The sequence below is a fragment of the Nelusetta ayraudi genome, unplaced genomic scaffold (assembly GCF_046127955.1).
Source record: "Nelusetta ayraudi isolate G7.1 ecotype Tasmania unplaced genomic scaffold, CSIRO-AGI_Nayr_v1 ptg000021l, whole genome shotgun sequence".
Classification (NCBI taxonomy): domain Eukaryota; kingdom Metazoa; phylum Chordata; class Actinopteri; order Tetraodontiformes; family Monacanthidae; genus Nelusetta; species Nelusetta ayraudi.
In genome coordinates this window covers 5555072-5570000 of record NW_027466071.1, presented here as the reverse complement: position 1 = coordinate 5570000, position 14929 = coordinate 5555072, and the positions used below count along the sequence as shown (strand labels likewise).

Sequence of the window (14929 nt, the reverse complement as noted above, 5' to 3'; positions counted from 1 at the left end):
GGTGGACACACGATGGAACAGCACCTTTGAAATGCTCCAACGCCTTCATGAGGAAAGAGATGCAGTGGCAGCAGCCCTAGCATCGCTTCATACTGATGTGACTCCTCTGACCAATCAGCAGCATGAAAACACAGGAGAATGCATCAAGGTGCAGTATGTAACGCATAACCAGAGACATAATTATAGTACAATCCAAATGGTGTAGTTGGGTTATTGCATAGATGATGCTGAAGGGTTTACTCACTTGGAACATCATGCTACACTGAAAATCAAGTTCACAACACAGTTTATGCATTCAGAAAATATGTATTTTCCTGTCATTTCAGCTGCTGGCTGCATTCCAAGCAGCAACTGAGGAGCTGTCAGAGGAAAGAAGAATCCTAAGTTCGAGAAGGTTTAATACTGAAAAAAAAAGCAAGCATGTACATGGATTCCCCCTTGTTTGGCCAGAGGAGCAGTCCCAGTTGAACCACGAAGGAAAGTCTCCAGGTGTCCTCCCAAGGGAGCACCAAGATCCTGGCACCAGACAGAGTTTATATGATGATGAACTCCTGACTGATTGGCTCTCGTTTGTTTGCAGGGAGAGGTCGTGGTTGGGACTTAACCCCTCTGGTTGACTTCTTCTGGACCCTCCTTATGATTTTGGTCCAATACACGCAGTTGACGTCCTGAGAGTGTGATAGATAAAGAGAAAGAAGGAGGGAACGCCACCTGAACAGGAAAAGGTCAAAGTCCCCTTCCTACCAATATGTTTTGGAGGAAGGGCAGTGGCCTTTAGTTGACTGACCACACACTCAGCATTTAGAGAACAGTGCCGTCTGTTTGAGTGACCACTGACTCTGCCTTATCTTTAATGATCACTACCTTGACTTATGGGCATTTGCCTGTATTGCCTGCAGACACCCTGTTATTAATCTGTTTCGGATGCTGTGCTGCAGGACTTAATGTTACATTAAGGTGTTTGATTAATGCATTTCTTTTATTAAATGATTTTTCACCCCAACATAACGCTACTCAAACAGCTTAGATGAAAAAAAGGGAGTGTGATTTGGGTTTGTGGTACATTAGGACAATCTTGGACTTGCAAGACTGATATATAATACGCATTCCCATCAATGCGTATTATATATGTGTTATTTAGCTCATCTATTCTACATTTTAAATAGATCACATTTAACATCTGACCCACTGAACACTTACTATTGAACATATTTATAAACTATGGGCTATTTAGTCTTGTTTTAGGATATAACATAATTCATTGCACAAACTGTCAGGCTAAGTATAAGAGCTATAGTGTACTACAATCAGTCATGCCAAATAAGAGACATTGTCTTTATTTTTCATTTTTATTTTATTGTGTCAGCATTGAACCATACAAGCATGTAGTGTTGTCCAACAAGAATGCATGGCGAATCAAATCCCAAACAACCTATGAAACAATGAACACCTTTCCATTGCACTTCATTTTATTGACCACTAGATGACCTCCTCGAGCACTGTGTCATTGAAGCCTTGAGTAATGAACCATTTTTTGAATCAAGTGTCGAAGCTTCAACAAAGCCTCGATCGGCCATCACTACTCCTATGATTATAAAGAATACTAAATGACAGAAAGTGCTGAGAATAATCAAGTTCTCATTTTTTATTTCAGACCTTAGAGATCAAATTATATTATATTATTCAATTTTTAGAAAGACGGCAGATTCCAGCTCTACCTACTAATATGCTTTAAATCGCAGTAGATTCCATCTGCGACGGACGTTAAATGTTCCCCAGTTGAAATGGTGCATGCACGACGCATATTAATCTAATGTCATAAATCGTGAAATATCGAAAAAGTTTCGGTTCATAATCGCATGCGTGACTCACATCGGGAACCCGTCGGAAACCGTCTCATAAATCCATGCGTGTAGGCACTCAGATGGGGTTGCGACAGTGGTAAAGGAAGACCAAGGCTTTGAGGTTCTGATTGGTTGCTGTTTTTCTTCTTCGTCTTCTTTTTCTTCTTTGTCTTCTTCGCTTTTTGTAAATAACGTTCTCAAAGGAACGGGAGGAAAATGGTTGCGCTTGAGTGAAGTTAACAAAAAATGGGGGGATTATAAAACTACGCAAACCTCGCATATTTTGTGCGGAAATCTGAGATTTATGCGGCGAAAGTGTCTTTGGAAAAATGCGACCCCCCCCCCCCCCCGCATGATTACGCGTACTTTGACTGATTATGCCTTGAATTACGCAATTGCATAATCGCGTTTTTCTGGAGGGACTGACTAGACCACTGAGCAGTTAGTAGCAATAGCCAGTCAGATCTGGAGTCTCCGATGGCAAGGTCAGCTAGCTGGCTTTACTCTGAACTTCACACTTAAGCATCCTGTGATTGGATAAGAAGCCCTGAGAACCTCGAAGACTGAACTCAACCTGGAGATCCAGTTGCCACCACAGTGAAGCCGTAATACTTGAAGAAGAATATAAAGATTTAGTTGCCGAACCATCTGCAATTTCAAATATATAAACCGTGGTGCATTGAATTGGAGACAATGTTCAGTTTATTGGTGCAGTTTGGACAAGAGTTGAAGCTCATTTTGTGTTAATTTAGGGTTGATTAAATATGACGTCGCTAAAGGCCGAGGCTAGAAATGCATATAACATAATATAATATAATATAATAGTATATTATATTTGATATTATTTATTAATATAGCATTATATAATCACTATATATGAATTCACATGATCATGGGTGTTATGATGCAATAAAGTAAATACAATGTGAGTCAGTAAAGTATCCGTTCTCTACTTGTTCTGTAAAATAGTGGTGTGTGTGTGCGTGTGTGTGTGTGCATGCGAGTGAGTGTGTGAGTGTGCATGCGTGTGAGTGTGTGTGCATGCACACTTTTTTTCTCCTGTTTTTGCAGAGCTGCAGATGAAGCTGCTTTGCTAACTGTTAGTTGACCTTTGACCTTGTGCTGAGTTCCTGCTGACTCTCTGCCTCCCCCTCTGGTGAGCTGCTGGTCCTACAGCTATGAGCCTCAGTCACGTCAGCTTATTGACTGGTACCAGTTCACTGCCAGGAAACACTCCCACTGCTGTCTGGATTGTCTTGTTGCTTTATTGCTTCAATTCAACACTTGATCATTGACTTGACATTGTTGTGCAATACAGACTGATGGCGTATTTCATGACTTATTGATTGACCATTGTCACATTGAGCCAACAAGCAGAATCAAAAGACAAAATACTGTCGCAATATTTACATGCATTCATCTGATTGTTGACAAACGGATCAACAGTCAGAAGGTTGATCAGATGGATGAGTTGTTGAAAGGTCAAAGGTCAGGGTGGAAAGGTCCAGAGTGGAAACAGACCTCAGCTGTGTTTCCACAATGATAAAGTTGTCATGTGGACTAATGACACATTATTAATCTGTGGGATGAATGGGCTGCAGAGGAAGAGAAACAACGTGGCACAAACATCCAGCAGCCGTGGAGACAAACATCAGGTGGACAACAGTCACCAGGAGCACAAACAGGAAATGGCGTCCAGGCCCCGCCCCCACCCTGTGATTGACAGCCGGAGACACTGGGCACCAAACGTGAAGACAGAAGAAGAATCAAAGGTGAGAATTCAGCTCAGAGTCTCTCTGACGACTTCAGTCATACTTTCATCAACTCAGCTGAAGAACCTGGACCAACACAAAGTCCAACATGTAGCGGCTGAGTGAAGGAGGTCTGGACTCTGTGGAGGAGCTCCATGGTTCCAGAGACGCTGTAGAAGGACAGAAGACCTGCTCTGTGGTCCAGGTACACTCCCACTCTGGAGGACCAAGGACCTGAGACATCAGTCCTGATGTTGTTGTGACGAAACACATATCTACCTGAGGAACAATATAAACTCCAGGATTTGTCATTGGATCCAAATCCACTTTCCTTTGACCCTCCTGCTCTGCTGATGTTCCTGTAGGCCACTGCTACACCAACCACCCACCCTCTCCACTCCACCTCCCAGTAACATTGTCCAGTCAGACCTTCTCTACTCAGGACCTGGTCCCAGTCAGTGAATCTGTCTGGATGATCACAATAAGACTGAACTTCCTTCATGCGTGTCACTTTTCTGTTCTCCTCAGATAATAACAGATGTTTGTTCACTGTGTTTGGATCCAGAGTGATTTGAGGTGAACATCTGAGGAAGTCCTCTCTGCTCCTGGGTTCTGGTACCTTCAGTAGAACATCAACGTAGCTCACTGTCTGTGAGATGTTTGTCTGAGTCTCCATCAGAATTTTCTGTATTTCATCTCTCAGCTTGGTCACAGCTGCTGCCACGTCCTCAAAGTATCTCAGAGGACGGATCTCCAGGCTGGAGGAGTCTGGAGACGCACTGAGTGCTGGCAGTGAGGAGAACCTGTGGAGAAACTGGCTGTGGTCCAGTGTGTGTGAGATCTTCTCCAGCTCAGCAGCTCTCCTCTTCAGCTCCATCATCTCCTGCTCCAGCTTCTTCTCAAGCTCTTTGACTTCACTCACTGCTGCCCCCTGTGTGGATCTGACCTGCTGCTGCACCTCAGAGCGTCTTTTCTCCAGCAGACGGATCATCTGGGTGAGGATCTTCTCACTGTCCTTCACTGCTTTATCAGCAGAGCCGTTGATGGACTCCACCTCCTTCTGAAGCACCTTCAGGTCTTCCTCTGTGTGCTGGATCTTCTGCTGGATCTTCTGCCTGGTCTCCTCCAGCTCTCTCTGCCTCTCAGTCCTCTCCGTTGCTGCTGACACTGTGTCGTGACCTTTATGATCATCCACACAGCATGAACCACAGATGATCTTCTGATCAGTGCGGCAGAATATCTTCATCACCTCATCATGACGAGGGCAGATGTTCTCCTGGAGCTGCTGGCTGGGTTCCACCAGCTTGTGTCTCTGTAGGGGAGCAGCATCACGATGAGGCTGGAGGTGAGAGTCACAGTAGGAGGCCCGACAGACCAGACAGGACTTGAGGGCCTTCATTTTCCTCCCAGTGCAGACATCACAGGCCACATCTCCAGCTCCAGCATAGCAGTGATCAGCAGGAGCATCTTGGAGTCCAGTCTTCTCCAGGGTCTCCACTAGAGCTGCTAACATGGTGTTCTTCTCCAGGACTGGCCTTGGTGTGAAGGTCCTCCTACACTGAGGGCAGCTGTATACTCTCCTCTCCTCCTCTGCATCCCAGTGGTGTTGGAGACACTTCCTGCAGTAGTTGTGTCCACAGGAAGTGGTCACTGGATCCTTGAGAAGATCCAGACAGAGGGAACAAGAGAAGGTTTGTGGGTCCAGCTGAACTGCTGCCTGAGCCATTTCACCTCTGAGAGCCACTGACTCACTGGCTGACTTACTGACTGACTGGGTTCCAACTTCCTCAGAAACGAAACCAGTTTGACTTGAGGGGGAGGAAACAACTAGTCAGGGCTTTGATTGGCTAGTAGGGAGCACAGGGGGCGGAACTTCTAACCTCCTGACTCATTCCGGGAAGAGGAGTGTCAGGGTGTGTGTGTGTGTGTGGACTTTGTTTACTTGGCGCTGAAGACAGACAATGAATCAAAGTTCATAGTTCACAATCTGAGTCGTCGTTCGCAGCTGATGTCATTGCTGCTGCTGCCACACACACACACACACACACACACACACACAAGCAACTTTCCCTCTCAGCTGCGCGCTGACATAGACAAAGTGAAGAGGTGCCACTCCTCTCTATTTTCACTGGCTAACAGCAGCACACTGGCTTAGCTTGTCTATTCAGAGAGGAGCTATCAGTCCGGATTATTTTTAAATCTACGTTATCACATGCATATTACTGCTCATTCATTGGTAGTTGAATTGTTAGGTCTGCTTGATCAGTAATTTATATATTTTTTTCAAATAATAATTGAACATATTGTTAAATATGGCGCTGATAAAATCAATCAGTCTAAAACATCCATTATGTTATTAAACCAGGAAGACAGAGAAAATCCAACTAATGTAGTTTCTCAATTTAAAGTTGGCTATCATAGAATCTAACGATAAACCAGTAATTCAAGAAATGTCAAATTCTTTAGATAGATGGGCTGATTTTCCAACGTCGTTATTGGGGAAAATAAGCACTCTTAAAATGAATGTACTGCCTAAACTATTATATTTATTTCAAAAATTGACCTCCGCCACCTCCAAGCAATCCATTTTCTCAGCTGAAGACACTTTTCATCAAGTTTTTATGGAAGAATAAACGCTCCAGGCAGCGCCTTTCGTTGCTGTACCTGCTGTATGACAGAGGAGGGCTTCAATGCCCACAGCCATTCTGGTATTACTGGGCTGCGCAACTGAGAACACTGACGTTTCACTTCTCAGAAGAGAACATGCCACTATGGAGGGATATGGAAGGTTATTCACTGAAGCTTCCCTTATCCATTCAGCAGATTTTAAGAAACTCCAAAATAACACTAAGAATCCTAGGACTAAAAATATGATCACCGTCTGGCAACTAGTTGAGAAAGATTTCAAAGATGCAGCCTCACTCTCATTATTTAGTCCGATACGGGGAAATGATCTCTTCCCCACAGGAGGAGGTGAGGGGGGATTTAAAATATGGGCTGAGCAAGGGTTACAAAAAGTAGGAGATCTTCATAATCCTGTTGATAAGCGTCTGATGTCTTTCCATGACATTGTCGTTAAACACGACCTATCTCGCAGCCAGTTCTTCAGATACTTGCCTTGTGTATTCCTAGCCTGTCAACACTTGAAAGAACGATGATGAAAGACTGCCAGGGGAGGGGCCTGATTTCTAAAATATATATATCCAGCTGGTGGATCAGTCTTCAGAATCCTCGTTAGATAAGCTTGAGTCCTGGAGAGAGGACCTACAGGTTGACCTGTCCACTGAGGAGTGGGAGAAGGCCTGCACCAAAGCACAATCTCACACAGTGAATACCCGGTTGAAACGGCTGCAGTACAACTGGTGAATGTGCTCTTACATGACGCCGGTCAAGTTGAATAAATTTAACAGCGCTGTACCAGATGTGTGCATAAAGTGTGATAAAGAAAAGGGCTCGATCTTTCACTGTTTGCGGCAGTGTTCTCAAATTCAGAAATTCTGGGGAGAAGTGAAAGAATGCATGGAGGAGATATTAGGGATACAATTACTTTTAGAAGCCAAGCTTTTTCTTTTGGGTTTTTATCCTCCAAACTGTAACGTAAGAAAGAAGCATGGATTATTTTTAGACATAGGTCTGCTCTTGGCCAAGAGAGTGATTGCACTGGCTTGGAAAGATGCGGATAGACCGGGGAAGGGCAGATGGTTTTCAGAATGAACAGCAACTCTGCCCTTAGAAAAGATGACATATGCAATTAGGGGTAAGATAGCAATGTTGGAGAGCATCTGGGGCCCCTTCGTAAAGTATCTTGCTAAGGCCAGGATTGAGCCCTAAAACTTCATTCTGTGTAATATATAGTGAATGATATCAATGTAAAGGTGCTTGTGTATACTTATTCCCCCTTTCTCTCTCCTTTTTATTTCATTTATTAATTTATTTATTTTTTATAGTTTTACTTTTTATTTAATGAACTGAACTTCTTTGTTTACTGTGGGTATTTTTTGGTTTGTTTCTTTTTTGAGTCTCTTTGTCCTTTTTGTAGCCATGTCTTCGTTGTGAGCTCGGTTTGGTTGTGGGAAAGAGTTTCAAGTTCTTGTTCTATATTGTATATCACTATGTTTGAAAATAAATAAAGATATTGTTGGAAAAAAAATATATGGCGCCGATGACGACGCTGAAGCCCTCCCCCACAGTTTCAAACAATCCTAGAGGAAACCCTGATGGGTCGTAGAAATGCTAATACAAAAGTGAGTAATTCGATATTTTACAGACAAAGAGTTACAGGAATTCACACTGTATCACAAGCTACAGCACACATATTTCTTCCAGAACATGACCCTCAGCCAGGCCACAACTGGACCTCAGCCAGGCCAAAGCAGGACTCTTCCTATGGTTAAAGCAGGACTCTCACATATAACACACTACACATCTCATGAACAACAAGATTTTGCTCTTTTTCATTTGAAGTGGGCCAAATCACTTCTATTCAAAGTAAACTCATGAAAATTGCTGCTGGAATTTGATTCTTTTAATAAGCCATGTAATTTGCTATGATCCAAGGTTTTGAACAGGTGTGATACTGGTGTGTGGCCACAGCGTGCACATCTGATGTTGCTCACAGTGGTCCTCAGTGTCCTCAAGGAGCTTGTGTTGAACAATTAGAGGGAACATTGGCTCCAGGTCATCCAGGGTGCAGAGCCCAGACCCCAGAGGGACAGGTGAGGACCTCCAGCCTCCACCTTCTGATTGGCTGCTGCTGCTGATGTCATCATGTGACCTGCTCATAGAATGTGACTAATAGAAACCTGCTGTTTTCTGCTGCAGGTCCCCCCACTGAGGACCACAAGGTCAAGGCAGAGGTCACAGCCCGGTGGTGAAGCTCAGTGACACACACACGCACACACACACACACACACACACACACACACACACACACACACACACACACACACATACACACAACTCCATTCCCAGCCGCAAAACTGTAAAGGCAATGGTGGAAGCAAGGTACACTTTAACCAAAGAGAAGGCCTTGGCAGTAATTAAGCAAACTTCAGCTGTTAGTTTGACTACAGACATGTGGACATCAGTCAACATGGATGCGTACCTTGATGTCACTTGCTATTATGTGTCAGACAGCCTAGATCTGGCTACTGTGCTTTTAGGTGTGCAGTATTTTCCTTTGACCCACACAGAAGCTAATATTTCAGAAGCAATTGCAAATTTGATGGCAGAGTTTGTAATCACTGAAAAGGTCTGTGGGATGGTTACTGATGGAGCTCACAATATCTGTTCAATGTTAGACATATTTATTGCTTTGCCCACATGCTCAATTCAATTGTTAAAAAAAAGAAGAAAAAAAAAGACTCAGACTTCTGAGCTGGAAAACATGCACAGTAGTGCCGGCAAAATAGTGGAACACTCCAGTTCAAAAGCAAAGGAAAAGTTGTGCTCTATTCAAGCCAATGTGGGCATGCCCCCCCACAAAAAGCTTTTTCAAGAGGTCGAAACCAGATGGAACAACATTTATGCCATGCTCCATAGGCTTTATGACCAGAGGGAACCTTTAGGAGCAGCCCTGGCATCACTTAGCACTGACATAGTGCCTTTCACTGCTGATGACTATGCAGCAATCACCCAGTGCCTGACAGTTTGAAGGCCAGTCTCAGGCAACTGCTGAGCTTTCTGAGGAAAGGAGTGTGTCCGGCTCAAAGGCAATTCCTATAGCCAAAATGCTGAGGCGTGTCATTTCTGACAAATGTGCCCAAATAGTTCCTAGTATCGGGGTCACGCCTGCCAACAATTTGAATACTAATTTGAGTGAAAAATTCAGTGGCTTGGAAAAAGGTGAACTCCCGTCGGTGGATCATTTGCAAAGTAAGAAGAATCCGTAATCCTGTTAGGGACTTTTAGTACAGTTTTTAAAAAAAGAATAAAGCTCGAAGCTTTAAATAAACCCTGAACCACGTTTAACCCTAAACATAATTTGCATTTATTCTTTGGGTTAATCTGGATTGTGTTTCAGAGTATGGGGGAGAGTATCTGCATATTTTTTGTAATGACGATATAATCATTATTTGGTTTGAAGGACAAAACAATTGAATGACCACAAAGACTTTTCTGAGCTTTTATTGCTGTCATGGGATTGAAACCGTGCCAGTGCTTCAGTTGTGCTCTTTAGAGGTTGCCATGCCTTCAGTTGTCCACCAGATGTCACCGTCACTCAAGTCTTGAAGTTTTGTATCTTTTTCGGCACAATTGTTAGGAAAGCCTCAGTGCGTCACGAGGCTTCACTTGGCCACCACTAAAAATCCCAGGGAATCCAAGCGATCAGAGGAGGAACAAGGGGTCAAACTGAAAATCACTCCAGAGGAGGAAAAAAAGACTAAAGAGCATGAAACCAAAAGCTAGACCAAATCTAATAAGACTTAACCCTCCTGTTATGACACACACACACACACACACACACACACACACACACACACACACATACACACACACACCTTGTCTTCTTCTTCTTCCTGAACACACCAACCTGCTGCTCTCAGCTCCAAATCTTCATTCAAAAAGGAGAGAGGGATAGAGGAACTGAAAGAGTGAAAGAGGAATGGACAGAGAGACCGAAGAGAAGGAGAAACAATTGAATTTTAACCACCGCGCTGAAAATGTCCCCGATTTGAATTTCAGAAATCTGCTCACCTTAGATGACGATGATGATGATGATGATGATGATGATGATGATGACGATGATGATGATGACGACGATGAGTTGTCAATGAAGCAGTGAAGGGTGGTTCGCTGAGTTGAGCATACACAAGAATTACAAGTATGTGAGTGTGCAGCACTGTACCTGTCCCAAAGTAATGATGAAGGGGTCAGTGATGTGTCCAGAGTTCATGTACTTCCTAACGCTGTGTTGTCCATTCATCCACACCTGTGCCTCTCCAGTCACAGCGTCCCATGTGACGCAAATGGAATTCCATTTGTTCACGACGTAGTCCATCCCTAGGAACGAGTTCTCGGAATCTCAGAGAGGGTGAATGGACTTGGGTTTGGCCACCAAGCCAGAGTCAAGCCATCGGGATGGCTTGGTGTAGCCAACGAGAAGATACCGTGACCTCTCGTCAAGTCTGTGAAGGACCTGCAGCGATGGCAAAGACACAGTCAGTCATGAGATGTATCATAGCTCAAGTAGATCATCCATTTATGTGTACGTGTGTTGTTGTTGTTGACCAAGATTCTGCTTTGATGTGGTCAGAGCCACATGAGAAGTGTTGGTTTCTTCCGGGAACGAAAACATTTTATCACGAAGATCTGGAAAAAAACCCAAAACAAAAAAATAGACATTATGCAAGTAGAGCAGCACAAAGTACAATAATGAAGGCCTTACTTCAACATGGGAGAACAAGTTTTCCATGATTAATGTGTTTTTCTGTGACATTTGAACTCATTTGAATTTGTGGCCCTCAAAATGTTTAAAAATACATCTTCTCTTAATAAGATGTTATTTTACCTTGAGGACGGGCTGCACATACTGACAGCAGAGCCAGACACATGAGGAGGAACTTCATCTAATATAAACAACATAGCAACAAACATCACAGAATGAAAACACCTCCATCTGTTTTGACAAACATGGTCTTCTGCTGTTCTTCTACAATGACACTGATGATCGGTTGAAAAACGTCTTTAAAAAACACAATCAAAGCACAATTATCCCTAACTTCTCAATTCTACCAAGCGTCCTGCTCTTTATTTTCTTACCTTTCGTAGTGACCAGGAGATGGGACTCAAAGGTTCTGACGATGAGCCTGAGTCCAGGTCTTTAACACATTTGAGAACTATTTAAAGAAGTGGAAAAGTGGCATGATATGGGACCTTTAAGTAACCTGAGGAAAATTCTGAGATAAGGTTGGGGAACGCTGAGCTCCCCTCAAGACTAAAGTGGACAACAGGGAGCTCCCCAGATCAAAGACCAACCCAGACCCAAACCCAGAACCCTGACACACTGACAGCTATTGTTGTATTTTTTTTCACCCACTCTAGATGAAGGAGAACAAGGGACAGATTTGGTTGCCACGCCATTTTCAAGATGGATGTTTCATGAAGCATTAAAGTCCCTGTGTTTGAATACTGAGGGCCAAGCAGGGAGGCAATGGGGAATTTCCATGAATCATTTGTTTAATGTGTACTGCACACTCAACTACTTCCCTTGGTTGGTCACTAGGCGGCAGTGTAGCGACATCTCTGAGTCACTAAACCTCGTCCCGTGCAGCGCCGGAGACCAGCTGGAGCTCCTAGTGAGGAGGTGGAGGTACATAGCCCGGACTGGGAGCACTGGGAGGTGGGGTCCGGTTCTTTGGGCTTGGCTCACTAGAAAGAGCCGGTGGTTCCTTTGGCTGCCACGCGGGAGATTGTTGTTGTTGTTGTTGTTGTTGTTGTTGTTGTTGTTGTTGCTGCTTTTATTATTTCTGAGCTTTTCCATGTGCGAGACTGAATGACAAGTGTTAATGATGTCGACAATACTGAATGTGTATTATTTATACACGCAACATTTCCCTGCCCAGAGGAGCTTTTATTTTGCATTGTTTTTTCAGAGGAAGATGTTGAGACGTTGGCGCCTTGCGTGCGACGACGATGTCCTTATTTGGTGCCGTTTCCCGCGAGCTGTTATCTCCACTGCTCACACTGCTCACACTGCTCCGCCTTGAGAGCCTCTTTGGGCGGCGTACCTGTGTACGATACTCAGAGAGAACATGTTGTGCAATTCTCAGGGCTGCAACCTGAGGAGCTCACACCCAATTGCTGCGTCTCAATTCAGGGTCTGCATCCTCAAAGTACGCATTTTGAAAGGAAGTTGCGTCATAGCACTGCGCGAAGGCTCATCCCAATTCCCAAAAGTCCGAAGGACGCTCCAAATGCGTGGGGGGCTTAATTTTTGTGATGGAATGTGTAATATTAAAGCCATTAGGAAAGTGCTATTAGAAGAGTTCTACCCTAATCCAGTTAAAAGGTCTTATTTTGAAACGATTTCATGTGGATAAGATTGAACACATGAGAAAGGATTATATCTCATTTCCGGTGCCTCCCAAGGCAAAAGAGGTTCAATTAAAAATTGTGAATGAAATCTACCTGTCAAATGAGTTTTTGAGATTGAGATTGAGATTGAGATTTCATTTTGATGTGAATAACTGTGTGTTCTGTGACGTGGATGTTGAAAACCTGAACCATTATTATTTTTTGATTTAATTTGTTATTTATTCGTCCACCAGATTGGAATGATGTGGAGGCCTGCATCCAGTACCTAGGAGAAAGGGGGGGGGGGGGGGGGGGGGGTGCCAATTGATGAGGGTCAATGTTTTGACCAGGTCACCTATCTGAAGAAATTCACAGAAAGGTGCAACAGTGATGAGGAATTCAGTGGCCTGCAGCTGCACCAGAGGTGGACCAAATATTTTGAGAAGGGCAAAAGCATTGCATGTTACTCAGAACTACTGAAGATTGCAAAGTTTGTCTTTGCACTTCCCTCTCACAATGCTAAGGTTGAGAGGATTTTCTCACTGATGCAGCGCCAGTGGACCAAGGAGAGGAATCAGCTTTCTGTTGAGTCACTGAGGGGGATTCTATTGGTGCAATGCAATTTCAAAGACATTTCTTGCAAAGACTTTCATGCTTATTTGTTGAGCGACCGAAAGCTGCTGGGAAAGATCAGCTCTACAGCAAAATATGGATGGGCAGACGAGGAAGATGAAGATGAAAAGCACGGTGAACAATAAAAAGGGATGAGTTTGAAAACTAAAAAGTGAAGTGACTTTTTTTTTTTTTTTTGCTTAAATTAGTATCGTTGTGAGGCTACTGTTTTTTGATTACAGTATTACACTGAAAAAAGAGACGGGATACATAGTTAAAGCTGGATATTCTACATAAGAGGTATTATTTAGAATGTTAATTCATCATTTATTTGTCAAGAATTGAAAAGACAGCTATCATTTTGTTCTAGAATGATACGCTAATGCAGAAGAGGATTTTTCTTTTTTTTTTTTAGGTTTATTTTAGGCAAAATAAAAAGCCTCTGAGAATCCAAATTTGTGCCTGAGGTTATTGAGGTTTTTTTTCCCATCAACGTATGTTTTGAGTTCTTTTGATCATAAATGTTTACACTATAGAGATATTAGTTATAAAACTAAACTTTCTGTCCATACAGAGGAGACATACTTTAAATACATTAAAGTTATAGAAGGCATCTTTGAGTAAACCTCAAGTATCATTGAAGTATCTCGAGGCCGGGCCGAGTGGCCTCTCTGTTGCAAATCAAAATGTGGTCACCCTACGCAACATGGAACACAGTCCTGCCAAAATGAATATAAAATAGCACAACAAGCACCCACCACAATAACTATGTACACATGAAAGAACAACAACATTACAGCACGACAGAAACAACACAATTGTAAAACAAACAAAAGGCAACATTTAGCTAAAACATTTCAGTGTGTGTGTGTGTGTGTGTGTAAACCAGCCCATTAGCGAACCACCCTTCACTGCTGCATTGACAACTTATCGTCATCATCATCATCTAAGGTGAGTTCTGAAATTCAAATCGGGGACATTTTCAGTGCGGCACCTGACTTCTTCACCGGCACTGGCGGATGTTGTTGCTGTCTCCAGTGGCACATCTTCTGCCGACCCATCAGTAAGACTGGAACACTCTCGTGTCAGCGTTTCTACAGCAGCCTGAGCATTGCTTTGATTAATAAAGCCAGCCTGTTAAAACCGTGGCTCCAAGATGGTGGCCACCGACGGGAGTTCACCTTTTTCCAAGCCACTGAATTTTTCACTCAAATTAGTATTCAAATTGTTGGCAAGCGTGACCCCAATAGTAGGAGCTATTTGGGCACATTTGGCAGAAATGACACGCCTCAGCATTTTGGCTATAGGAATTGCCTCGGAGTTCCCAGCCTAGAAGGACGGACCAAACCTTGCCTCCCCGGTATCCACTCGGGACAGTCTAGCCTTCGGCGTATTTCCTCGTTTCGTCACCGCCGTTCCCTCCGACTGGCCAACCCCAGAAGAGACGTTTTTATAGCATCAAGCTAACCATTGGTTCGCCATCTAACGATGCCATTGGATGATCAAATAAATAAAACCCTACGTTAAAAACTGGATACTTTCTGTGAAACTTCAATATTTAGATTTATATGTCGTGTCTTAACCAGTACACGCCGCTAATTTCAGCTGACTTCCCAGGATCCCACGCTGCTTTGCAGCAGCACGCAAGGCATCATGGGATACCCAAGTGCGCGAAGGATAGTAGCGGTGTATCCTTGGAATCGGCTA

At 43.5% G+C, this 14929-nt stretch overlaps 2 protein-coding genes across 9 annotated transcripts in view; both read right to left on the bottom strand.

Annotated features, from left to right (window-relative positions):
- The window catches only part of LOC142889189 (tripartite motif-containing protein 16-like), a 274833-nt gene extending 269497 nt beyond the window's left edge, over positions 1–5336 (bottom strand). The window contains exon 1 of the mRNA XM_076027852.1: positions 3255–5336. Within this exon, the coding sequence (XP_075883967.1) occupies positions 3654–5321 (1668 nt within the window). The 5' untranslated portion in view covers positions 5322–5336 and the 3' untranslated portion in view covers positions 3255–3653. The remainder of the gene's footprint in view (positions 1–3254) is intronic.
- Positions 1–14929, bottom strand: part of LOC142889185 (NLR family CARD domain-containing protein 3-like) — a 256712-nt gene that overhangs the window by 49533 nt on the left and 192250 nt on the right. The gene's annotated exons all lie outside the window — the stretch shown is intronic.